The sequence below is a fragment of the Panthera pardus genome, unplaced genomic scaffold (genome assembly GCF_024362965.1).
Source record: "Panthera pardus isolate Hobbes unplaced genomic scaffold, ASM2436296v1 HiC_scaffold_1, whole genome shotgun sequence".
Lineage (NCBI taxonomy): Eukaryota > Metazoa > Chordata > Mammalia > Carnivora > Felidae > Panthera > Panthera pardus.
Genome location: NW_026526654.1, coordinates 41504073 through 41530396, shown reverse-complemented (window position 1 = coordinate 41530396; position 26324 = coordinate 41504073). Strand labels below are relative to the sequence as shown.

The window sequence follows — 26324 nt, the reverse complement described above, 5'->3', positions numbered from 1 at the left end:
TAAATGTGAAACAGGTTTATGTGAGAAGAAAAATGAAAAAACTCAGGACATAACTAAATATTTCTTAACAAAGCATAAACAAGAAGGAACATAGAGCATATAAAAGCAACAAATAGTGTCTTAACAGAAATAGAACTGTAAGAGAAGAAAAATGCTAAAAATCAAACAGAAATGAAGGAAAGGGTGAAAAGGATTTGAAAGTAACAGATAAAGAAGACAAAGAAAGTTCCTACATATGTATATCCAGAAATACCCAAAGAAGAGAACCAGAGCAATAGAACAGAACAAATGTGAAAATAATCTAAGAAACTTTTCCTGACAAAAAAAAAAAAAAAAACCTGGAAAATCTATTGAAAAGCAAATCATGTGCCTGAAAAAACTGACCCCAAAATGGCCGACATCAAGAATTATTCTAGTAAGATGAATGAATTTTATTTATTTATTTATTTATTTATTTATTAAAAAAAAAATTTTTTTAACATTTATTTATTTTTGAGACAGAGAGAGAGCATGAACAGGGGAGGGTCAGAGAAAGAGGGAGACACAGAATCTGAAACAGGCTCCAGGCTCTGAGCTGTCAGCACAGAGCCTGACGTGGGGCTCGAACCCACAGACCGCGAGATCATGACCTGAACCGAAGTCGGACGCTCAACCGACTGAGCCACCCAGGCGCCCCAAGATGAATGAATTTTAAATGTTTATTTATTTATTTTGAGAGAGAGAGAGAGAGAGCACGCCAGCAGGGGAGGAGCAGAGACAGAGAGGTAGAGAGAAAGAATCCCAAGCAGGCTCTGCACTGTCAGCAAAGAGCCTGACACGGGGCTCAATCCCACGAACCATGAGATCATTACCTGAGCCAAAATCAAGTCAGATGCTTAACTGACTGAACCACTTACACACCCCACTAATGAATTTTAAAGAATAACTTTAAATATTTTTTATATCAAGGAAAAAAACCCAAAAAACAAAAATGCAATCACTTCTAAGAGAAATGATATCAATTGCCAGATATTTCTACCTCAACCCTTTATGGGTTAAAGATAGTAGAGTGACATATTTAACACACTCAAGGCAAGAAAATGTGACCTAAGCGTTCTGTACCATGCAAACTTATATTCAAGTATAAAGACCATAGACAAATTGTTATGAACATTCGTGAACTAAAGAAATATTGTTTCCATGCCCCTTCCTAAGATATCTACCGGAGAATAAGCTTCCAACAACCAAAATGACTAGACAGACATCAACATCAGGACTGGTGGGAACCATTACATATATATTGACTTATGGAACTAAGACAAAATAATGGATACAAAGGACAGGGTATAATATGTTATTGGTCACATGCTCTAATGAGGTGGAGAGTACAATTATCAAACATAGGAGGAGGGGGTGTGAAATGGGGAGAACATATGAAAAGTAGAACAGGCACGCTGACTGCCTTATAGTTATTACCTGAAAATAAGAAGATATTACTTCACATCAGATGCTGGGAGAGAGTAAGAGGAGGAAGGAAGAAAAGGTGGTCAGCCAATTTTGCTTATTTCTCATAGTAGAGAATAGAAAATTACTAAGGGTACAACATAATGGTATTAGTATACAAGCAGCCTTCCAAGCAAAACCAAAAATTTTACCAGTAAAAGAAAAGCTGGGGGCGGGGGGGATGGAAGGGGAGAGGAAACCAAGATTATTTGTATAGAGCGCTTAATATGTATCTATTAATATAATATAAAGATAATATGGCAGTATGAGAGCCCTTGCCAGAGCAATTAGGCAAGAAATCGAAATGAAAGCCATCAAAAATTGGAAGGAAAGAAGTAAAACTGTTATTTGCAGATTAAATGATATTATACATAGAAAATCCTAAAGACTCCATCAAAAAACTATTTGAACTAATAAAAGAATTCAGTAACATTGCAGGATACAAAAGTAATATACAAAACTCTGTTGCATTTTTATGCACTAATAATGAACTATCAGAAAAAGAAATTAAGAAAACAATCTCATTTGCAGTTTCTTCAAAAAAGAATCAAATACCTAGGGATAAATTTAACCAAGGAGGTGATAAACTTATACATTGAAAACTGTAAGACATTAATGAAAGAAGTTGAAGAAAGCATCAATAAATGGGAAGATATTCCATTCTCAGGGATTAGAATAATTAATATTGTTAAAATGTAATACTGACCAAAGCAATCTACAAATTCAGTGCAATTTTTATCGAAATTCCAACAGCATTTTTCACAGAAATACAACAATCCTAAAATTTGATATGGAACCACAAAAGACCCTGAACAGTCAAAACAATCTTGAGAAAGAACACATCATGCCCCTTGATTTCAAACTACTACAAAGCTATAGTAATCAAAACAGCATGGTATTGGCATAAAAACAGATATGTAGATCAATGGAACAGAATAGGGACACCAGAAATAAACCCACATCTATATGGTCAATTAACAAAGGAGGCAAGAATATAAAATGGGAAAGGGACAATCTCTTCAATACATGGTACTGGGAAAACTGGACAGTCACATGAACAAAGAATAAAGCTGGACCAGAATCTTACACCATACACAAAAATGAACTCATAACGGATTAAAGATTTGAACCTAAGACCCAAAACCATAAACCTAACACCCCTAGAAGAAAACATAGATGGTAAGCTTCTGCAGTTCTTTTCTTGATAGTAACAGCTTTTTAAAATGGCACATCTTAAATATTCCTTTGCCCTTTCCCCTGGCATAGGAATGTGAAATACAGTAAGACATGTAAGTGCTTTTCTTTCATCAGTGTTCCTCATGTGCTGAAATAGTAACTAGCCAAAGATGAATAGCTACTTTCTTCTAGGGGCACTTGTAATTCAAAAGAACATAAATCAAAATCAAGTTAATCAAGCTATGCAATCCATTATATTATTTCTTTGTGCTATGAAATAGTGGTTAAATCCACAGCTGGAATACCCCCTTATCAAATAAAGACCCTAGTAAAATCAGCGTACTTGTTTGAGAATGACACATGAAATTATAAAATTCCATTTAACCTATTTCACATATAAGAAGTTTCTTATTCAAATTCGAAAACGTAATATTTAAATTCCGAAGTTCTTGATCAGTGAATTCTTAATCAGTATAGTAGAGTATATAGGCTAAATTTACACCAGCATCATTCATTACTTGAGAACTAATAAAATTAATGAACTAGCACTAAAGCAGGTAGATTATTTCTTTAGGCAAATATATAAGGAGCCATATAATAAGTTATTTCCAGAGTGTTTAGATAAGTTTAATTATCTGGGTGTGGAAAAAAAGTTAACATAGCAGTCCTAACTGCTTATACTTTAAAAATCCTTCTTGGGGGCACCTGGGTCACATAGTCAGTTAAGCATCCGACTTTGGCTCAGGTCATGATCTCACTGTCTGTGAGTTTGAGCCCTGCATCAGGCTCTCTGCTGAGAGCTCAGAGCCTGGAGCCTGCTTCAGATTCTGTGTCTCCCTCTCTCTTTGCCCCTTCCCCACTCACGCTCTGTTTCTCTCTCCCAAAAATAAAAAATAAATACATTTAAAAAATTAAAAATCCTCCTTATAGTGTTGGCCCTTAGTTGGCATCTGGGCACATGGATTTCAAGAAGCTTCCTACCACTAACTGGTATGAGTGGTTCAGTGTCTAAACTGTTTGTACAAACAAGATCGTTTTCTGCTTTTCTTCAAGAGATTGAAATTTAGGTATGTGCAAGACAGGGAGTAATATGATCAGACCCCAGTAGAAACCCTGGGTGTTCAATCTCTAATGAGTTTCCCTGATTGGCAACATTTCCCACAATTTGTCCCACCTTGTTGTTTGAAGAATTAAGCACATCCTGTGTGACTCCACTGGAAAAGGAATCTTGAAAGTTTACATCTGGTTTACTTAGCCCCATGTCCCTTTTCTCTTTGCTGGTTATGCTCTGTATCCTTTCACTACAATAAATCATAACCATGAGTATAACTACATGCTGAGTCCTGGGAGTTCTCCTAAGGAATTACCAAAACTCAAAATGGTCTTGAGGACTCCCAACACAATCCCCTAATCTACTTTTACAAGAATCATTCAATTTGATGATTAGTTGTGTATACCTCAAAATAGGGAATGACTTCTACAGGCATTACTAATGAAAATGTAGGGATTCCCTAAGCACTACAAATCAAGAAATCTACACAATTGATTTGAATTGTAACTTAAGAGTTTGGTTACAGTGGTGTAACCAATGTTATGAACCATTGGTAAGAAATTCTCTTTCAGCTGTTGTCAGGATGTTATCTAAGATGACATCCTGACATTCTATTAGGTGGGAACCCTGGGCAAAATTCTGATCTCTTTTGACTAAATTATGCTTACCTTGAACTGTATGTTTTGCTTTTATTATATAGTGACTCTAATGAGTGGTTGAGGGTTTTTTGTTTTTTTTTTTAAACTAGAAAACTAATAGTCAAATTACAATCCAGTCTAAACCACTGTACAAGATAGTATCTCATACATGTTTCTCTGCACTAAACTCAGCTATACTATTTTCTGACTCGTATTTTTTTTAAGTTTATTTATTTTGAGAAAGAGAGAGAGAGAGAGAGAGAGAGAGAGAGACAGTGCAAGTGGGGGAAGGGCAGAAAGAGAGAGAGGGAGAGAGAATCCCAAGCAGACTCTACACTGCCTGCACAGAGCCTGATGTGGGACTCGAACCCATAAATTATGAGATCATGACCTGAGCCGAAACCAAGAGTCAGATGCTTAACCGACCTAGCCACCCAGGCGCCCGTTTTCTGACTTGTATTTTTAACATGACCTAAATTCCTCAGTATTTTTCTAACTCTTTTACTGTTTATATTACTGCCAGACATTTCAAAACTTTTCAGATGAGGCATGCAGGAAGGAACTTTTCAGATAAGCTGTACAGGAAGGGAGAAAAGAAGTACTGAATCTGTAAAACATCCAAAGAAAGATTAGTGGGAAAAAAACGGCAAGCAGTTAACACTGGAAAATGGGAACCAAAGACTGAAAATTCTAAGTGATTAAACACTTTTAAAATCAAGGCAGCATGTTGGAAGTTTCATTTCCTTTAAATAAATATGACTCTTTTACCTTTTTTCCTCATAAATCTGATACTTATGTTAACTTGTCAACAGCAGAATATATGAAGACACTTGGGTTTATGCTTGAACTCAAGGCAATTCCCTTTTGGAAACTAAAAGTTCATTAATACATATTCCGACTTAAGAATACATTTTCTTTTTCTCAAAAGTTTACATACATTTAAGAGCAAGTGTTCGAAACTTGGAACACATTTTTCCACAGAAATGTTATTACAAACAGTGGTTAATTCCAAGGCATCCCAGTAAACTCAATAAACTCATAAAGAACAAAAGTAGACATTTGTAATGAAAATGGTATAAACATGAAAAGATGCTCAACGTCACTCCTCATCAGGGAAATACAAATCAAAACCACACTGAGATACCACCTCACCCCAGTCAGAGTGGCTAAAATGAACAAATCAGGAGACTATAGATGCTGGAAAGGATGTGGAGAAATGGAAACTCTCTTGCACTGTTGGTGGGAATGCAGACTGGTGCAGCCGCTCTGGAAAACAGTGTGGAGGTTCCTCAAAAAATTAAAAATAGATCTACTCTATGACCCAGCAATAGCACCGCTAGGAATTTACCCAAGGGTTATAGCAGTGCTGATGCATAGGGGCACTTGTACCCCAATGTTGATAGCTGTACTCTCAACAATAGCCAAATTATGGAAAGAGCCTAAATGTCCATCAACTGATGAATGGATAAAGATGTGGTTTATATATACAATGGAATACTACTTGGCAATGACAAAGAATGAAATCTGGCCATTTGTAGCAACGTGGATGGAACTGGAGAGTATTAATGCTAAGTGAAATAAGTCAGGCAGAGAAAGATACCATATTTTTTCACTCATATGTGGGTCCTGAGAAACTTAACAGAAGACCAGTGGGGAGTGGAAGGGGGGGAAAAAAAGTTACAGAGAGGGGAGGCAAACCATAAGGGACTCTTAAATACTGAGAACAAACTGAGGGTTTAAGGGGGGTGGGGGAGAGGGGAAAGTGGGTGATGGGCATTGAGGGCACCTGTTGGGATGAGCACTGGGTGTTGTATGGAAACCAATTTGACAATAAATTATATATAAAAAAATAAATGAACACTTAAAAAATAAACGCTAAAAAATAGTGTAAAAGCCTATTATGAAAAAAAAACCTTGCCTTTTAAATTCAAAAGTTAAAATTAAACATTAAATTTAAATTGAAACTAGCATAACCAATGTTACACGGTGAGCAGGGCCTCACTTTGGTCCTCTGCATATCCTTAAACATTGCAAATGGGGAGGGAGAAGTGGAAGATTTTGAACTCAGGTGGGTGGGACTTGGAGAGACCCTATGCACAGTCTGGAAAGGAAAGTACATTGTATGTACCCAGACTGGTACTGGTACAGAATCTACTCTGATTTCTGGGAGTACAAAGATGTTGGTACACCATAGGAGAGTAAAAGGGATGGAAAGGGGATTTTGGCTTCTCAAAATCCTAGAATCATTAACGTGCTACTATCTAGAGCCGGGGTAACAGGGTGTATCTCTGGGCTGCTGGTAAGCATGAATGACCAGTTGGCTAACTCCTCAAGCAGGGGGGACCTAAGTACCCAGGTGGGTAGCCGCAGGCTGTGGATCTGGGCATCTCTAGCAGAGAAGCAAAGTGGATTCACACAGACCTGTGAAAATGCTGACGGTGTGAAGAAGACATAAATAACCAACATGGAAGATCAGAAGAGGAGACAAATGTGTAAGAGATGTTTCCTGCGTGGCGCCAGCCAACGTTAGCCCCAACTGGGCTCACCGTCTCTAAAACATGGCTAGGCCTGTGTTTGATGTATTTCAGGTTTGTCTATCCTGCTTTGGGGAGGCACTTCACAAGTAATCCTCATTCTAAACACTACACATTTGTTAAATTAAAATAAGAAAATATTATACCATAAAAAGAATTATAAGAATTTTTCAAAAGCATATTTAAAACAAATATTTTTAAAACTCCTGTATTTTGGGGGCGCCTGGGCGGTTAAGCGTCCGACTTTGGCTCAGGTCAAGATCTCACAGTCTGTGGGTTCGAGCCCCGCATCGGGCTCTGTGCTGACAGCTCAGAGCCTGGAGCCTGTTTTGGATTCTGTGTCTCCCTCTTTCTCTGACCCTCCCTGTTCATGCTCTCTCTCTCTCTGTCTCAAAAATAAATAAATGTTAAAAAAAAAAAAATTAAAACTCCTGTATTTTGGGGGCACCTGGGTGGCACAGTTGGTTAAGTGTCTGACTCTTGATTTTGGCTCAGGTCATAATCTCATAGTTCATGAGTTCAAGCCCTGCGTCAGGCTCTGTGCAGACAGCATGGAGCCTGCTTGGGATTCTTTGTCTCTCTGCCCCACCCCGCCACCTCTCTCAAAAATAAACATTTTTTAAAAAATCTTATGTTTTCAAGTATTTAAAATTTTTTTTTAATGTTTATTTTTGAGAGAGAGAGCATGAGTGGGGAATGGGCAGAGAGAGGGAGACACAGAATCCAAAGCAGGCTCCAGGCTCTGAGCTGTCAGCACAGAGCCCCACGTGGGGCTCAAACTCACGAACCGCGATATCATGACCTGAGCCCAAGTCGGACACTTAACTGACTGAACCACCCAGGTGCCCCTCCAGTATTTTTTTTTAAACCATACTTATTTATCATGAACCATAAACTTAAAATAAATTTTTTAACTTGCTCTTCTTCCCCCTCTCCAGACACCCCCTCTCCACTAATGCTTACAAGCTGGTAGACATCCTTCTGTACATTTGTAATTTTCCACTAAGTATTCAAATACATATGAATTTGAATAATTCATTTTTATGACATAAAAATATGTACTAATAATATCTCAAAAGCAAATCTTAGTAGATGTATGATATGCTAGATAGCATAGAGAGGCCAAATTTATTTAACCATTCATTTATTGACAGGTATTCACTTTTTTCCTTTGTTTTGCATTTTTGCCACTGGAAATACTACAATAAAACTCTTTATACATGTATTTTCTGTTATTCAAGTTTATGCTCACTCACCCCAAATATCTCACCAGCTTATGACAATAAAAGTTGGCTTCTGGTTCCCACCACTGCCTAACGCAAGGTGGGCTATTATTACGAGGCATTTGCCTCCAGTAGTGATTCAGGGATCCATCTTACGGTTTTGCTATCTTAGAGTCCTTCATTTCCAGCAGGAAGGATGTGAGAGAACTTGGAAGATGAGAAGGATTTTTTTAACTAAAATTCTTTATTTCAGTGTATTGACACAATGTTACATTAGTTTCAGGCGTCGAACATAGTGACTTGACAAGTCTGTATGCTACGCCATTTTCACAAGTGTAGCTACCATCTGTCACCATACGATCTCATTGACTATTCCTTATGTTGTGCCTTTTATTCCTGTGACTTAATCATTCTGTAACAAGAAGCCTGTATCTTCCACTCCCCTTCCCCCATTTTGCCCATCACCACCTTCCCTCTCCTCTAGCAGCCATCAGATAGTTCCCTGTATTTACAGGTCTGATTCTGCTGTTTATTCATCTGTTATGCTTTTTAGGTTCCACATCTGAATGAAATCATATATTTGTCTTTTTCAGTCTTATTTCACTTAGCAGAATACCCTCTAGGACCATCCATGTTGTCACAAATGGCACAATTTCCTATTTTATGGCTGCATAATATTCACACACACACACACACACACACACACACACACACACATACACACACACACACTTTATCCATTTGTCTACTGACAGACACTTGGGTTGCTTCCATATTTTGACTATTGTAAATCATGCTGCAATAAACGTAGGGGTGCGTATATCTTTTCAAATTAATGTTTTCATTTTCTGTGGGTAAATACCCAGTAGTAGAATTATTGCATCATATGGTGTTCCTATCTTAAATTTTTTGAGGAATTTCCATACCGTTTTCCACAGTGGTCATCCCAGTTTATATTCCTACCAGTGGTGAGTGGGAGTTCCTTCTTCACATCTTCATCACTTGTTATTGTCTTTTTGATGTTAGTCTTTCTGACAGGTGTGATATCTCGTTGTGATTTTGATTTGCATTTCCCTGATGATTACTGATTTTGAGCATTTTTCATACGTCTGTTGGCCAGAAGATGAGGATTTATGAGGAAAACTGGATGTGGCTTAGGATGCTTCTGCCCAGATTCCATTGGCTACAACCCAATCATGAGATCCTTACCTAATTGCAAAGGGAGGCTGGAAAATGCAGTCTGCCTGTGAGGGCAAACAGTGGAAATGGATGAGCATTCAACCACTTTTGCCAAATACCCCTTTACATACTCATAACTTTATTTCAAAGGGTTTATTTCTGGACTGACATTTCTGGACTATGAAATTGCTACATCATGTGCGTGATCACTTTGCAAAAGACCGTAATAACTCCTATTTCTGTCAGCGGAGTAAAAATGCTCAGCACCATTCTTGCTGTTCTAAATCTCCCCTCTTGAAGTGCTAAAAGACTAGAAACTGAATTGACTAGATTCTTATGTCAACAGGGTCCTGGTTTACCTTCCACCAATGAGAGGCATTCCTGCTGTGACATTAGGAAGGACAAAGAAAGCAAGCAGCTTTTATTTCATTGCACACGTGGACAGCAGAAATGGCACATGCACCGGCTTCCAAGTAATGTTCTGCATTGTGCAGTTTATTGGCAACGGTTTGGCCTGAAATTCCTGCACCACTGGATTTCTAGAAGCCAGGAGGAACTTCTACTGACTTGTTTCCTTAGTCTGACAGTTTAGGGAGCAGATCATTTCTTATATAAAATCTCTTCCTACTTGAAATATTTAAAGTAATTTCTTTTCTAGACCAAGAAGTAACTTCTACATCAACCCAGCATGTCTTTTGTCTTTAATGACCTTTTTTCCACATATAATTTTTTACTTCTTATATTTTAAATGTATCTATGTTGTACATTATAGTTGTGGAGTTGTTTACCTTAGTTAACATAAATATTTTGTAAAACTTCTAAATTTTATAAAGTCATTTAATCTATCTGGAACTTACTTTTGTCTACATTGTGACAGCTAGTATAATTTATTAAATAAATAACATGTTCCCATCCAACTGAAATACCATCCATGTCCCAAATGCCTTGATCGATTTCTAGGCCACCTAGTATATTCTAGTGGTGTAGTTGTTTATTCCTAAGCAATGCCATATAGTGCTAATTGCTTTGGCTTTATGAAATATTTTCACAACTGCTTTATAAATCTAAATTCAACAGAAATCATCTAACACAGTAATTTGTGCTACCAGGTTAACTCAGTTATATAGAGAGCTCAAAATAAAACTTATTTTTCTATCTCTGAGCATGTACTTGAACTTCCTATAAATGTTAATAACAAACGACTGTTTTAAGGCAGCAATGGTCATTCCTAACCTGATCTAAATGCTTGAGAAGGAGCAGGCTCACTATTCTCACCGATTGCTGTTATTATAAGTGAATACTGAAAAACTGAATTTGAAATGTTATAATAATCAAATACTACCTTTTAAAAAATTTATACATATTTTATATATAGGACTCCATAAAAGATTTTGTTTATATAATGGGTAGCATTATTAACAAAATTTAAAACTCTTGGTCTAAGGGCGCCTGGGTGGCTCAGTCAGTTAAGTGTCCGACTTCAGCTTAGGTCATGATCTCACAGTCCATGAGTTCGAGCCCCGCATCGGGCTCTGTGCTGACAGCTCGGAGCCTGGTGTCTGCTTCAGATTCTGTGTCTCCCTCTCTCTGACCCTCCTCCGTTCATGTTCTGTCTCTCTCTGTCTCAAAAATAAAAAAATATCAAAAAAAAAAAATTAAAAAAATAAATAAAAAAATAACAAAACTATTGGTCTAATACATAAACTTGTGTTGCCTTCAAAATCAATCATTAAACTCTGATTTTTTATTGAGATATAGTTTACAAAACAGAGTTCACCCTTTAAAGTGTTCAATTGAATAGCTTTTAGTATATTCACGAAGTTTTGCATTGACCACCACTATCTAATTCTTGTTTGTGTGATTTTTTATTATTAAAAAATAGAAAAACAAAAGTACAATTTTCAGTCAATAAATATCATTGGATCCATATACAGTTTGTTACAGAAAGTGAAGTCCATGATTTTAGAATGATGGCCACAGCTTATCAACCAAGTAATCAGTTTTCACACAGTTTCAATAACTGCAGCAATTTCCTTGAACTGTCTGTAGAAATTCTGCAGAGAAAAAAGGAAAATATTAACTTTGCTTTTAGAGGATAGGTTAAGTAGTTCTTTTACTTATATCTGACCACTAGAGGCTATAGGACATATTAAGTTTGTATGTTAATGTCTATATCACAATTATTATTGGAAAGTTATACAAAACAAACAAATGCAATTTGCAAATTGCAAGCAAAATTACTATTGTAGGGTTGGATAATTAGCTCATGATTAAACTTTTCAGAGGAGCACCTGAAAGGCTCAGTCAGTTAAGCGTCAGACTCTTGATTTTCAGCTCAGTTCATGATCTTAGGGTCATAAGATTGAGCCCCCCATTGGGCTCCATGCTGGGTATGGAGCCTGTTTACAATTCTCTCTCTCTCCCTCCACTGCTCATGCTCTCTCTCTCTCTCTCTCTCTAAAAAATAATAACAAATAATAAAAATAAAATAAAGCACAAAACAAAATTCTTTTGAGATTATACCAGAAAACATTATTAAATACCCAACATTGTACTAGGCAATGAAGATAAAAACAAAAATGAGTTTGGGGGGCACCTGGCTGCCTCAGTCAGTACAATATACAACTCCTGATCTCGGGGTTATGAGTCTGAGCCCCATGTTGGGTGTAGAAATTATTTAAAAATAGAATCTTTTAAAAAAATGACAGTTTGGTTTCCAGGCTTCAAACCACTTTAAATTTAGTGAAAGAATGTATTTCAGAATGATAGGAGCTGCCTTGTTTAAGATATGGGTTTAGTGGGGTGCCTGGGTGGCTCAGTCGGTTAAGCGGCCGACTTCGGCTCAGGTCATGGTCTCGCGGTCCGTGAGTTCGAGCCCCACTTCGGGCTCTGTGCTGACAGCTCAGAGCCTGGAGCCTGTTTCAGATTCTGTGTCTCCCTCTCTCTCTGACCCTCCCCCGTTCATGCTTTGTCTCTGTCTCAAAAATAAATAAACGTTAAAAAAAAAAAAAAAAAAAGATACGGGTTTAGTTACAATAAGAGAAACCCAACAATGACAATGGTTTAAATGGTAGAAGTGTATTTCCCTTTCATTTAAAAATTAAGATGGTGGGGCGCCTGGGTGGCTCAGTTGGTTGAGCGTCCAACTTCGGCTCAGGTCACGATCTCACCACTCGTGAGTTCGAGCCCCGTGTCAGGCTCTGTGCTGACAGCTCGGAGCCTGGAGCCTGCTTCGGATTCTGTGTCTCCCTCTCTCTCTGCCCCTAACCCACTCACATTCTGTCTCTGTCTCTCTCAAAAATAAATTAACATTAAAAAAAAATTAAAAATTAAGCTGACATGGTTGTCCTCCTATAAAAGTCATCTTTTTTTCCATCTCCCAAATCTCTAATAAGAGAGGGAGCAAGCAAATTCTCTTTTCCTTTCTTCTCCTCTACCCACCAGGAAGCTAGGAGGCAAATTTGAAACTTAACCTTATCAATTAGGATACTCTCTAATGACTTACATATTTTCATTTTCCTTCTTATTTGGTCTTAATTCTCTATTTTACTACTTAAGAGTATATATATTTCATTTTAATTTATATGTAAACTCATTATGGAAAGAAGTTGGATGTCACTATTTCCTTTTTTTTTTTTTTAAGTTTATTTATTTATTTTGAGAGAGGAAGAGAGAGAGTGCAAGTGGGGAAGGGGCAGAGAGAGAGAGGAAGAAAGAGAATCCCAAGCAAGCATGAAGCCTATTTCAAAGTTAAGATTCATTTAGCTTATCATTCTTGAAATAAAGCCTAAAAAGAATAAGAATAAAACAGTTAAATGCAAAGTAAGTATCCTACCAGAGAAGACGAAAACGTCCTAAATATATTCACAGAGGAGCACTGTGAAAGTGATCAAATGTGACGGTACACAAATTCAGCATTATATTGAAAGTACTGAAATTTATCAAGTTCCCAAAGAAAAAAAATTTAGATCTTTTGTGTGTACTAATAAATACACATCAAAACAACTGTAAATACAAACAATTAAAATTTTCCCTCAAGAAAGATTGCATGTTTAAGTAGCAATTACAGAATCAGGAACTACAATTGAATGAGTGAAATCACAAACCTGAAACTGTGGAATTGTCATTTCAAAGGACTTGTTCTTCACTTGGCCTGAATGATCCATCACCTTCAGCAACACTGCAACGTAAGGATACTTGAGAGATCTGCAACTGTCTGAGCTCACTGCCATCCCCAGTTTCCACTGAAAATCTACAAGCTGTAACGAAACATTACAGAACAATACAGTGGTAATAACAATGCCATGAATGCAGATATTTATTCAGTTTTACTGCTCTCACATTGAACTTTTAGTTTCAATGCTGGTCAGAGTAAAAGAAAATATCTTCATTTAATACTGTTATGGGAACAATAATCAAATGAAAATGGAGAGAGGCAATAAGGGATATAAAGAGCTGGAAAACAATACTGTCATAATTACAACAGTAAACACACACACGCACACACACACACAAATCTTCACCAGGTATAAAATGGAGGTAGAAGGAAGATGTGGTATTCCTAGGTTTCCTTTCATTTTGCTCTGGCGGTTAAGGGGACTCCCAATGCCTTGTGGCCTCTCTTACCTCACTTTCCTGTTCCACATATGCTTTCTCCCATCCCACAACCCAAAAGTCCTGAAGTGGAAGGTGAGTTAAATACCATCTCCTTATGTGACTGAGACTCACATGGGAATCATTCCAGTTTCCTTCTTCACGAGGATCCTCAGCCTAAAGCCTTACACTGACATAAACACTGGGTGATAAGGTGGTTTTAGATTTCATCACTGAGGATGATGAACACTTGTCAGGTGAGGTGCTATGTAGTTTACATGTATTCAATGCCTCACTGAATCATCATAACATCATAGGCTATTATTTCTATTTTGCAGATGACAAAGCTGAATTTCAGAGAGCTTAGATAACGTGTGCAAGGTCACACATTTCTGTGATCAGAACTGAAACCAAAGTCTGTTTGACTCCAAAGATTACTGCTTATTGACTACTAGCTGTCTTTACTTTGAATCTATTTTCTATCAGTGACTGCTCAGTGTTGCTGTGGCATAAAACAAGATTGGACAAATGCAGCTCTTAAAACTGACTCTAAAACAGCAGACTGTGAGTAGAGGAATTCTGTTTCTTGTTTTCAAAGCTTAGACAAGTAAATGGTACACAGCAGGCACTCACAAAAAATACTTGTTGACTACTTTTTTTGAGAGAGAGAGAAGGCAAGTATGCATGTGCACATGAACAAGCACTTGTGTCGGCGGGGGGAGGGGCAAAGGAAGAGGCAAACAGAGACTCTTCAGCAGGCTCCACGCACAGCACAGAACCTGATGTGGGGCTCAGTCCCATGACTGTGAGATCATGACCTGTGCCGAAATCAAGAGTTGGATGCTTAACCAACTAAGCCACCCAGGTAACCCTTGAATGATACTTTTTGCTGCCAAATTAATGCTGATAGGACAAAAAGCTTTCCTTGTTAATAAATCTCTTTTTATAAAATTTGGGATCTTTTATAAACAAGACTTATCTATATACCGCCTAGACGAGACATGCTCCAGAGGTAAGAAGGCAAACAGACTGAAAATGAAGGATGGAAAAAGATATTCCATGCAGATAGAAACCAAAGAAAGCTGAGGTAGCTATGCTTAATACCAGACAAATAGACTTTAAAACAAAGACTGTAATAAGAAACAAAAATGAAGTTACATACTGATAAAGCAGTCAATCCAACAAGAAGATATAACGTGTAAATATTTATGCATCCAACATAGGAATACCAGATATACAACGCAAATATTAACAGACCTAGAAGGAGAAATAGACAGCAATATGATAGTAGGAGACTTTAATACCCTTCTTATATCAATGGATAGAACATCCAGATGGAAAATCAATAAAGAAACATCAGCTTTAAATAACATGTTAGCCCAAATGGACTTAACAGTTATTTACAGAACATTCCATCCAAAGGCAACAGAATACACATTCTTCTCAAGTGCACATGGAACATTTGCTAGGATCGAAATCCTCTAAGGCATCTCTTTCAACCACAATGGTATGAAACTAGACATCAATTACAAGAAAAAATCTAGAATATCCACAAATATGTGGAGACATAACAACATGCTACTAAATAATCGACGGGTCAAAGAAGAAATGAAAAGAGAAATCTAAAAAATACCTTGAGACAAAGCAAAATGCAAATGTAGCATGCCAAATTGTGTGGGATGCAGCAAAAGCAGTTCTAAAATAGAAGTTCATGGTGATAAATGCCTACATCAAGAAACAAGAAAAATCTCAAATAAATAAGCTAACTTTACACCTCAAGAAAACAGAAAAGGAACAGATGCCCAAAGTCAGCAGAAGAAAGGATATAACAAAGATTAGAGTAGAAATAAATGAAATGAAATAGAGACTAAAAAGACAATAGAAAATATGAAGAAAACTAAAAACTGGTTCTGCAAAAGACAAAATTGAGCATTTTAACTTAAAGATTAAAAAAAAAATTAAGGCTTTAGCTAGACTTACCAAGAAAAAAAGAGGAAAATAAAATCCAAAATGAAAGAGGAGATGTTATAAGTGATTCCACAGAAATACATAGGATCATAAGATACCACTGTAAACACTTACATACCAACAAATTGAACAACCTAGAAGAAATGGAAAAATTCCTAGCAACATACAAACCACCAAGCATGAATCATGATGAATTAGGAAATATGAACAGACCAACTACTAGCAAGGAGAGTAAATCAGTAATCAAAGACTTCCCAACAAACAGAAGTCAGAGACCAGATGGCTTCACTGATGAATTCTACCAAACATTAAAACAAGAATTAATATGAATCCTTCTCAAACTCTGCCACAAAACAAGCAAAACAAAACAAAAAACCAGGGAGAACTTTTCCAAACAAACTTATGAAGCCAACATTACCCTGATACTAAAAGGAGACAGGTATGCCACAAGAACAGAAAATTACAGGCCAATATTCCTGATGAACATAAATGCAAAATTCTCAAAAAAATATTAGCAAACTGAATTCAACAGTATATTAATAGGACCATATACCATGATCAAATCAGTTATTCCAGGGATGCAAGGTTGGTTCAACATCTGTAAATCAGTCAATGTGATACACATTTAAAAAAAATAATAAATAAATAAATAAAATAAAAAATAAAAAGATAAAAGATAAAAATCATATATAATCATCTCAATAGAAGCAGAAAAAAGTATCTGACAAACTTCAATATCCATACATAAAAAAAAACAACCTCTCAACAAAGCAGCTATAGAGGGAATATACCTTAACATAATAAAGGCTATATATATGTACATGTGTGTGTGTGTATATATATATATATATATACACACACACATACATACACATATGTATACATATATGTACATATATGTGTATGTATGTGTGTGTGTATATATATGTATATATACGTATATATATATGACAAATATATGACAAGCTTACAACTAACATGATACTCAATAATGAAAAGCTAAAAGCTTTTCCTTTCAGATCAGGAACATGATGATGATGTCCACCCTCACCAATTTTATTCAACATAGAATTAGAAGTCCTAGTCAGAGCAATTAGGCAAGAAAAACAAGTAAAAGGCATCCAAACTGGAGGGAAAGAAGTAAAACTGTCACTATTTGCAGATGACATACAAAGGAAACCTTAAGGATTTCATTAAGAAAGAATAAATAAAAAATAAAAATTAAAAAAAAACTGGTAGAACTAATAAATTCAATAAAGTTGTAGGGTACAAAAGGAATACATAAAAATCTGTTGCATTTTTATGCACTAATAATGAACTATCTGAAAGAGAAATGTTTTCTCAATTTCTCTTTCAGATAGCTCATTAGAAAATAATACCATTTATGATTGCATCAAAAAGAATAAAATACCTAGGAATAAATTTAACCAAGGAGGTGAAAGACCTACACACTGAAAACTACAAGACATTAATGAAAGAAATTGAAGACACAAATAAATGGAAAGATATCCTGTGCTCATGGATTGGAAGAATTGATGTTGTCCTTACTACCCAAAGCAATCTACAGATTCAATGCAATCCCTATCAAAATCCCAATGATAATTTTCACAGAAATAGAAAAAACTCCTAAAATAAGTATGAAAGCACAGAAGACCCCAAAGAGCCAAAGCAATTTTAGAAAGAACAAAGCTGGAGGCATCACGCTTTCTGGTTTCAAACTGTATTACAAAGGTATAGTAGTTTTAAAAGTACAGTATTAGCATGAAAAAAGACACACAGGTCAAATGCAACATAATCGAGAGCTCACAGAAATAAACCCATGCATATAAGGTTAATTAGCTTATGACAAAGGAGGCAAGAATATACAGCAGTGAAAGGACAGTATCTTCAATAAATAATACTGGGAAAACTGAACAGCCACATGCAAAAGAAGGAAACTTGACCACTATCTTATACCATACATAAAAATTTACTCAAAATGGTTAACGACTTGAAAGTAAGACCTGAAACCATAAAATTCCTAGAAGAAAATGTAGGCAGTAAGCTCCCTGACACAGAAGTCTTGGCGATGATTTTTTGAGTTTGACACCAAAAGCAAAAGCAACAAAAGCAAAAGTATACAAGTGGGACTACATTAAATTAAAAAGCTTCCGCACAGCAAAGGAAACCACCGGCAAAATGAAAAGGTGGGGTGCCTGGGTGGCTCAGTCACTTGAGTGCTGGACATCAGGTCAGGTTATGATCTCATGGTTCCTCGGTTCAAGCCCTGCATTGGGCTCCCCACTGACAGTGCCGAGCCTGCTTGGGATTTCTCTATCTGCCCCTCTCCCACTCTCTCTCTCTCAATAAATAAATAAACTAGCAAACAAACCTTACCAAAAAGGCAACCTACTGAATGGGAGAATGTAACTGCAAATCATAAATGACAAGGGGTTAATATCCAAAAAATGTAAAGAACTCATACAACTGCATACAAACAAACAAACAAAAATCGGACTTAAAAATGAGCAGAAGCGGGGGTGCCTGAGTGGCTCAGTCAATTGAATGACCGACTCTTGGTTTTGGCTCAAGTCATGATCTCAGTTTATAGATTTGAGCCCCATGTCGGGCTCTGCTGTCAGTGTACAGCCTGCTCAGAATTCTCTCTCTCCATCTCTCTCTGCCCCTTGCCTGCTCATTCCTCTCTCTCTCTCATTAAATAAACTTAAAAAAAAAAAAAAAAAATGAGAACACTAAATAGACATTGTCCCCAAAAAAAGACACCTAAATCGCCAATAGGTACATGAAAAGATGCTCAACATCATTAATCATCAGGGAAATATGTGTCAAAATCATAATATCACCCACACCTGTCAGAAATGCTATTATAAAAAAAAAAAAACACAAGAAATAAGCGTTTATGAGAATGTAGAGAAAAGGGAACCCTCATGCACTGTTGGTAGGAATATAGATTGGTGCAGCCACTATGAAAAACAGTATGAAGCTTCCTCAAAAAATTAAAAATATAACTACCAAATGATCTAGCATTCCCACTTCTGGGTAGTTATCTGAAGAAAATGAAAACACTAATTCAAAAAGATATCTGCATTCCCATGTTCATTGTAGCATTGTTACACTAACCAAGATATGGAAACAACCTAAGTGTCCATCACTGGATGAATGGATAAGGAAAATGTAGTATGTACAAACAACGGAATATTATTCAGCCATAAAAAAGAATATGCAACAACATAGCTAGACCTTGAGAACATTATGCTAAGTGAAAAAGACAGAAAAAGACAAATACCATATGATGTCTTACATGTGGAATCTAGAAAAGAAAACTAAGCACATAAAACAGAGCAGGCTGGTGGTTGCAAGAGGGGGTTGAGGGAGTGGGAGAAATGGGTGAACTTTTTTATTAGTTTAAATAAACTGAACTTTTAAAAATTTAAAGTTAAAATTAAAGGAGGGATTGGTGGAGACCAAAATTCTCTCCCGTCTCAGATGCGCTTTGGGCTACTCTGCTACTATAATAAAGCCAGGCTAGTGCTATAGAAGGTTAACATCTTTAATAGGTAAAAAGACTGTGTAATTCCATTTTAAATAAAAGTTTTCTATGTAAAAATAAAGGAGAAGATAACAGAAGAACTACAAATGGTTAATAAACTCATGGAAAGGTACTCACCTTCATTAGGAAACAGAAATGCAAATTTGAACCACAATAAGATACCACCACACACCTACCAAAATGGCAAAATCTTTAATCTGCCAATTCCAAGTACTGGCAATGAAGTATGTGTCACATGCTATCGATGGAAGTCTAAATTGGGCTAATTGTTTTGGAGTATTGGTTTTATCTAGTAAAACCAAAGTTACGTATACCTCTGATCCAGCAATTCAATTACTAGAGATATATCCTAGAAAAACTTGTGCATATGTACACAGAATACATGTATGTTCTGAGCAACTATATCCCTAATAGCCCTAAACTGAAACCACCCAAATATTCATCAGTAGTAAGATGGATAAATGAAGTATATACAGCAATGAACTTCAGCTACACTTAACACCAAAAATGTTGAAAGAAACAAAGTCAAAAGTTATGTGATTCCATTCACTTAAACTTGAGAAATAGGAAGTATAATATTAAGGTTGCATACACAGGTGGGAAAACTATACATAAAGGTCAGAACATGATTATCACAAAAGGATCGTCATTACCTCTAGGGAGGAGGGAAGGGAGGGGTTTGATTGGGGAAGGGCATGTGGTGGGCTTCTGGGATACTGGTAATGCTCCATTTCTTGAATTTGATTGTGGTTACAAAGGTGTTCACTTTAAAATTATTCATTAAGCTGTCCACGATAATGCACTTTTTTTGCCTATGCTATCTTGTAGGTATCAGGTGTGGGAAGCGAATATAAATCAGTGAGTTCCACATTTCTGGTTGAAAGGAAAATTTTATTGTACAATACAGTGACCAAGGGAATGCTTTACAGAGGGCATAAGCTTTCAGCTCAGTTTTGAAGATTAAATACAACTGAATATGAGAGGAAAATGTGTTTTCTTTATATATTCCATAAATATACATGTAACAAAAAAATAAATGTTTAATAATATTTAGCTGAACCAACTAGAGATGGAGATAGTCAGTATCTGGTATAAGAGATAGAGCATTGGGGCGCCTGGGTGGCTCAGTCGGTTAAGCGTCTAACTTCGGCTCAGGTCATGATCTCACAGTTCGTGAGTTCGAGCCCCACATCAGGCTCTGTGCTGACAGCTCGGAGCCCAGAGCCTGCTTCAAGTTCTATTTCTCCCTCTCTGCCCCTTCCTCTCTCGTGCTCTGCCTCTTTCTCTCAAAAATAAATAAAAATTAAAAAAAAAAAAAGAGAGAGAGAGATAAAGCATTTACGTGCCTTAAAGGGGAAGGCTCCTATAAGGAAGTATGGAATATAAAGCTGACAAAAGAAGTCAAGAAGCCAATAAATCTTTTCGAATTCTGAGTTTTCAGAGGTTTTTAAAGTATTCTCGTATACTTGATCTCATGGGAAATATATCATATTAAGTCATTTAAATGTTTCCTGTATGCAGTGGGGACTCACTGAAACTTTTCAGTAAAGGGAATGATATGAAAGTATTGATTAAAAAACATTCATCTGGTGGCAGCAGAATACAATAATCCAGGTGCCTGATTATTTTAAGTGCCTGAACTGAGGTGGTAAAGGTAGGGTTAAGCTGATCCTTAAAGAATGAATCAGTAGGCCTTGATTATTTTCCTCATAATTATGGGAGAGATCCAAGACAACTATGAAAATCCGAGTGCGGATGATGAGAATTCTGATATCATGTATCAATTAGGACTCTATATTTCCAGTCCAAAGGTATTATCAAGTGGTGATAGAGGATATTTAAATAGCAATGTTCAGTAAGTGGCTAAAAATCCAGAAACAGAATTTGAGTTCATGATTAGACATACAGTTTTTATATTAGATCAATGGTGATACCCATTCTTAAACTTATTCAGCCTGTACAATTCCTTGTTGCTTTCCTGTATACAGGAAAATGGTACAGAAAATCATTACCTATTTGACTTCGTCTGAAATAAAACTATGGATTATTTAGACCATTTGAAACCGAAAAGCAATTAAGGAATACAATGTTGGAATCCACTGATCATTGCAACGGTGAAACAGGCAGGTGAGGAAATATGAAGAACTTACTGTGCAAAATGAGTATTCCTAAATAAAAAAAAGCTGGGGTTAGGTTTATGAGATGAGAATTTTTCAAATCATAACCTGAACATTTAAGTGCAAGTTAAAAGCAAATTATAGGGGCACCTGGGTGGCTCAGTTGGTTAAGCATCCAACTTCGGCTCAGGTCATGATCTCACAATTCATGAGTTTGGGCCCTGTGTCGGGCTCTGTGCTGACAGCAGCCTGGAGCCTGCTTTAGATTCTGTGTTTCCCTCTCTCCCTGCCCCTCCCCTGCTCATGCTCTGTCTGTCTGTCTGTCTCTCTCTCTCTCTGTCTCAAAAATGAATAAATGTAAACAAAAAAAAAATTTTTAAAGCAAACCTTCTAATAAATGTGGTTTAGCCTTAAATAGGAATTAACTGTATCAAGGATTTTAATAAGAAAAGAACAAAAGAGAAAAATCAGAACAGAACATGCTTCCATTAGAGAGAATATTAAGAATGAAGTAATATAGCCCAAAAACTCTTGTAGAATTACGAACGTGAATTAAAAATGAAAATGTACAAACTAGTACATGAGTAGTGAAAAAAATATGAGAACATCCCAAAGTAAAATGAATACAAAGAAAAAAAATCACAAAACAAACATAGATAGTGAAAGATAAACAAAGACATTAGCTGTAGTCAGTCACACTTAAAATTGATATGGTAGCTGCAATTACTTACACAAAACATCATATAAAAATTGTCCATAAAGAAAAAATATCGATAAAGACCACTTCGGTTTAAATTTAATTTTTATTTTGTCAAAATACGACATAAAATACTAGAAAAACAATCATGTACAACTCCATCCTAGAAACTATTTTCTTATTCCTGTATCCCCATTTCTAGTCCTCATATGTAATTTTTACAGAGTCATAAAATACACACTTCTATGGCCTCTCCTTTTTTAAGTGAAAGTTTGCCAAAGGAAGGAATGCTAAGTATTCTGCACACATTAATCTCTCTCAAAAGTATTGAAAGGAAAAGACTGGTCAAACAACTCATCCAATGATCTCAAACTAATATAGCTGTTATTCCAACCCTAATTTGTCTGATGCCATATTCTATCCAGTTTTCATTATGCCTAGCTGCAACATGATTACTATCTGGAATTAAATTAAGTTGTAGTAGGTCAAGAAAGTAAATTGGTCTAGGGTGGCATGAGAACATTTATCATCTTCTAAATGCTAAACCTGAGCTGTCCAATACAGCAGGCATTACCCAAATGTGACTATTTAAATTAATAAAATAAAAACTGTTTTCAGTTCCTCAGTTGTGCTAGCCACATAGCAAGTGCTCCACGGCCACATATGGCTACTGCTCCCATACTGGACAGTGCCAACCAACATAGAACATTTCTGCCATCATAGAAGTTCTATTGGAGGGGCGCCTGGGTGGCGCAGTCGGTTAAGCGTCCGACTTCAGCCAGGTCACGATCTCGCGGTCCGTGAGTTCGAGCCCCGCGTCGGGCTCTGGGCTGATGGCTCGGAGCCTGGAGCCTGTTTCCAATTCTGTGTCTCCCTCTGTCTCTGCCCCTCCCCCGTTCATGCTCTGTCTCTCTCTGTCCCAAAAATAAATAAAAAACGTTGAAAAAAAATTTGAAAAAAAAAAAAAAAAAAAAAAAAAAGAAGTTCTATTGGACAGCGCTATGCCACACCCTGTGTTTACATGTGTAAAGTGATCAAGGCAGGAGTTATTAGCAAATTTCTACTTAAGAATTCATATTACTCTAGTCCAAGTATACATTTTCCAAGTCATTAGTCTTCCTCATTTTCTTAAAGGATTTTTTTTAAGTTTATTTGTTTATTTAGAGAGAGAGAGAGAGGACATACACACAAGCGGGGGGAGGGACAGAGAGAGAAGAGCGAGAATCCCAAGCGGGGATTTGGTTGCAGTGACAGTGCATAGCCTGAACCTGAACTGGGGCTGGGGCTGGATCTCACAAACTGGGAGGTCATGACATGAGCTGAAATCAAGAGTCTGACGCTTAACTGACTAAGCCACCCAGGCTCCCCCTTCCTCATCTTGTTTACAGGCACCTTCACCCATACTCTTTTTAATGTTCTCAGTAGCACTCATCATTATCTGAAATTATCACGTTTCCTTATTTATCACCTGTCTCCCCAAAAAATGCAAACTTCCTAAGAGAAAGAACATTATCCATCTTGTTTACTACTGAATCTACTAGAACAGTATGTGGTACAAAGCGAATGTTCAAATAAGTATTTGTTGAACCAATATGTTTGGAACTGCTCAGGCATGTGGTAACTGGTCTCTAAAGATGGCTTCCAACAATTAGTGTCACCCCTCCCTGTACATACATGTCACTCCTCATATTAAGTGGAGCTTATTCTCCCCCTGCAGCCATCTGAGCTGTCCCTGTGATTGCTTTAAGCAACAGAATATGACAGAAGAGGCTTTCTGGAATCTTTGAGCCTAGACCTTAGGAGAACTGAAAGTGTCTGCCTCCTTCTTCATGGAAGGCTGACTCTTGGGACTCTCCCTCTTGGAACCCAGCTACCCTAATTTGAGCAGCCATGTAGGAAGAATCAAGTCACTCCAATTATTAGCTCTGGCTGAGCTCTTAGCCGAAGTTATCACTAGCCATGTAAGTGAGCCCCTTCGTTTCTGGCTCAATCACACTCCTAAATGACGGGGAGTAGAAGCTAGCTAAGTCCAGGTAACCCCCAGAGTCTTGGAAGATCATTAAACTGTTGTTTCAAGTCACTGAGTTTTTGGTAGTTTGTTACACAGCAATGATAACTAAAGCAGTGTAAACATAATCAGCTGAGAATAACTTTGTCAATAAACTTAACATTTATTCGTTAATGACATCGAAAATTCATTCTCATGGGCAGAAGACATGAACAGGCATTTTTCCAAAGACATCCAGATGGCTAACAGACACATGAAAAGATGCTCACTCACCATCAGGGAAATAACAAATCAAAACCACGAGGAGATTCCACCTCACACCTGTCAGAATGGCTAAAATTAACAACACAATAAACAACAGGTGTTGGTAAGGAAGTGTAGAAAAGGGAACCCTTTTGCACTGTTGATGGGAATGCAAACTGGTGCAGCCACTCTGGAAAACAGTATGGAGGGTCCTCAAAAAGTTAAAAATAGAACTACCCTACAATCCAGCAACTGCACTACTGGATATTTACCCAAAGGATACAAAAATAAAGATTCAAAGGGGTACATGCACCCTGATGTTTACAGCAGCACTACCAACAATAGCCAAACTATGCAGAGTCCAAATGTCCAATGACTAATAAATGAATAAAGAAGTTGTGGTATATATGTATAATGGAGTATTACTCAGCCATCAAAAAGAAGGAAATCTTGCCATTTGCCACAAAGTGGATGCAGACAGAGTGTATTATGCTAAGTGAAATAAGTCAGAGAAAGACAAATAGCATGTGATTTCACTCATATGTGGAATTAAAGAAACAAAACAGATAAACATATAGGAGGGGGGAGAAAAGAGAGTGGGAAACAAACCATAAGAGACTCTTAAAGATAGAGAACAAACTGAGAGTTGATGGAGGGAGGTGGAGGTGGGGTGGACTAGATAGGTGATGGGTATTAGGAGGACACCTGTTGTGATGAGCACTGGATATTGTATGCAAGTGATAAATCACTGACTTCTACTCCTGAAGCCAATATTGCACTTCATGTTAACTAACTAGAATTTAAATAAAAATTTGAAAAAAAATTCTCATAATCATATAAATCTGAAATATATTAGTTTCTAGATATTTTGACAAAAACAGCTAAAAGATATTTCATATTTGGTTAGTGAAACCTGTTATTTACCTCTGAGAGATGCTAATACCTCCAATAAAAATAATACAGAAGAACAAAGCCTTTGCCATTAAGCACGTTCACTACTAATAAATTCATAGTACATATGCCCTCCAACACCAGGTACACATCATCTTCCCTCAAAAGTGTTTTTCATCCTCATGTCATGTCTACTGATGAATGCCATTCCCCTAGTGTCACGGGTTTGAAATGGTGGTAAACTGATTTTTCTCTCTCTTACTCAAAAAAAGTAAGAATTGATAGGTATTCAAATTTTATTTCAGAGAATGCCAACATTTATTCCCTTCTTCCGAGTCTCACTGCTATAGAGCTACACAAAGTTGTTTTTGTTTTTTTTAATCTTGCCTTAAATTTTACCATAGCCTCCTAATTAGTTTCTCGCCTACAGTCTTTGTTGGCTCTAATCCAGATTAGAGTCTCCAAATAATGTTTATAGATGAACCAAATCTAATAACACAGGTCAAAACTTGTAAAGTCTACTGTCTCACGAGTTAGTTACCAACCGGGCACTTGCGTCGTTGCCCGAAGCAATCCCAGTTTTCCCACCCATATCCAAAAGGGACTGCCTCCCTTCTTTAGATTCTCATTCAGTCTTTACACTTATGCTCATACTGCTCATCCTTCTTGCAACAGAATTCTCAAACATCTACTTCAAACTCCTCTCAAAGTCTACCTGCTCCATGAAGTCTTCCCTGGGTTTACTCAACCTTTCTATGAATATTCCTGTCATTTCTTACACTCGACCATTTAGAACATTCTACCTTGTACAGGAGTCATTTGTGGATTTGTCTCCCACCTCTACATCCACTAGACTGTAAACTTCTTAAGAGCAGTTCATACACCCAACACAATACACAAAAGAACAAAAACAGTCATACATTTATGAACCGCTTTATAAAATGCACAATAGTTTAAGTCACTATGTCTCATAT

General features: G+C 36.9%; 2 protein-coding genes across 2 annotated transcripts in view; one reads left to right on the top strand and one right to left on the bottom strand.

The window, feature by feature from the left end:
• UCHL3 (ubiquitin C-terminal hydrolase L3) overlaps positions 1-26324 on the top strand; it is a 101113-nt gene that overhangs the window by 17133 nt on the left and 57656 nt on the right. The window lies entirely within an intron of this gene.
• On the bottom strand, positions 11130-13542 carry COMMD6 (COMM domain containing 6). The gene is made up of 2 exons (XM_019444185.2): positions 13390-13542; positions 11130-11337 (listed from the first exon to the last, which is right to left on the bottom strand). The coding sequence occupies exons 1-2, from the start codon at positions 13513-13515 to the stop codon at positions 11287-11289; spliced, it is 177 nt and encodes a 58-aa protein (XP_019299730.2). The 5' UTR covers positions 13516-13542; the 3' UTR covers positions 11130-11286.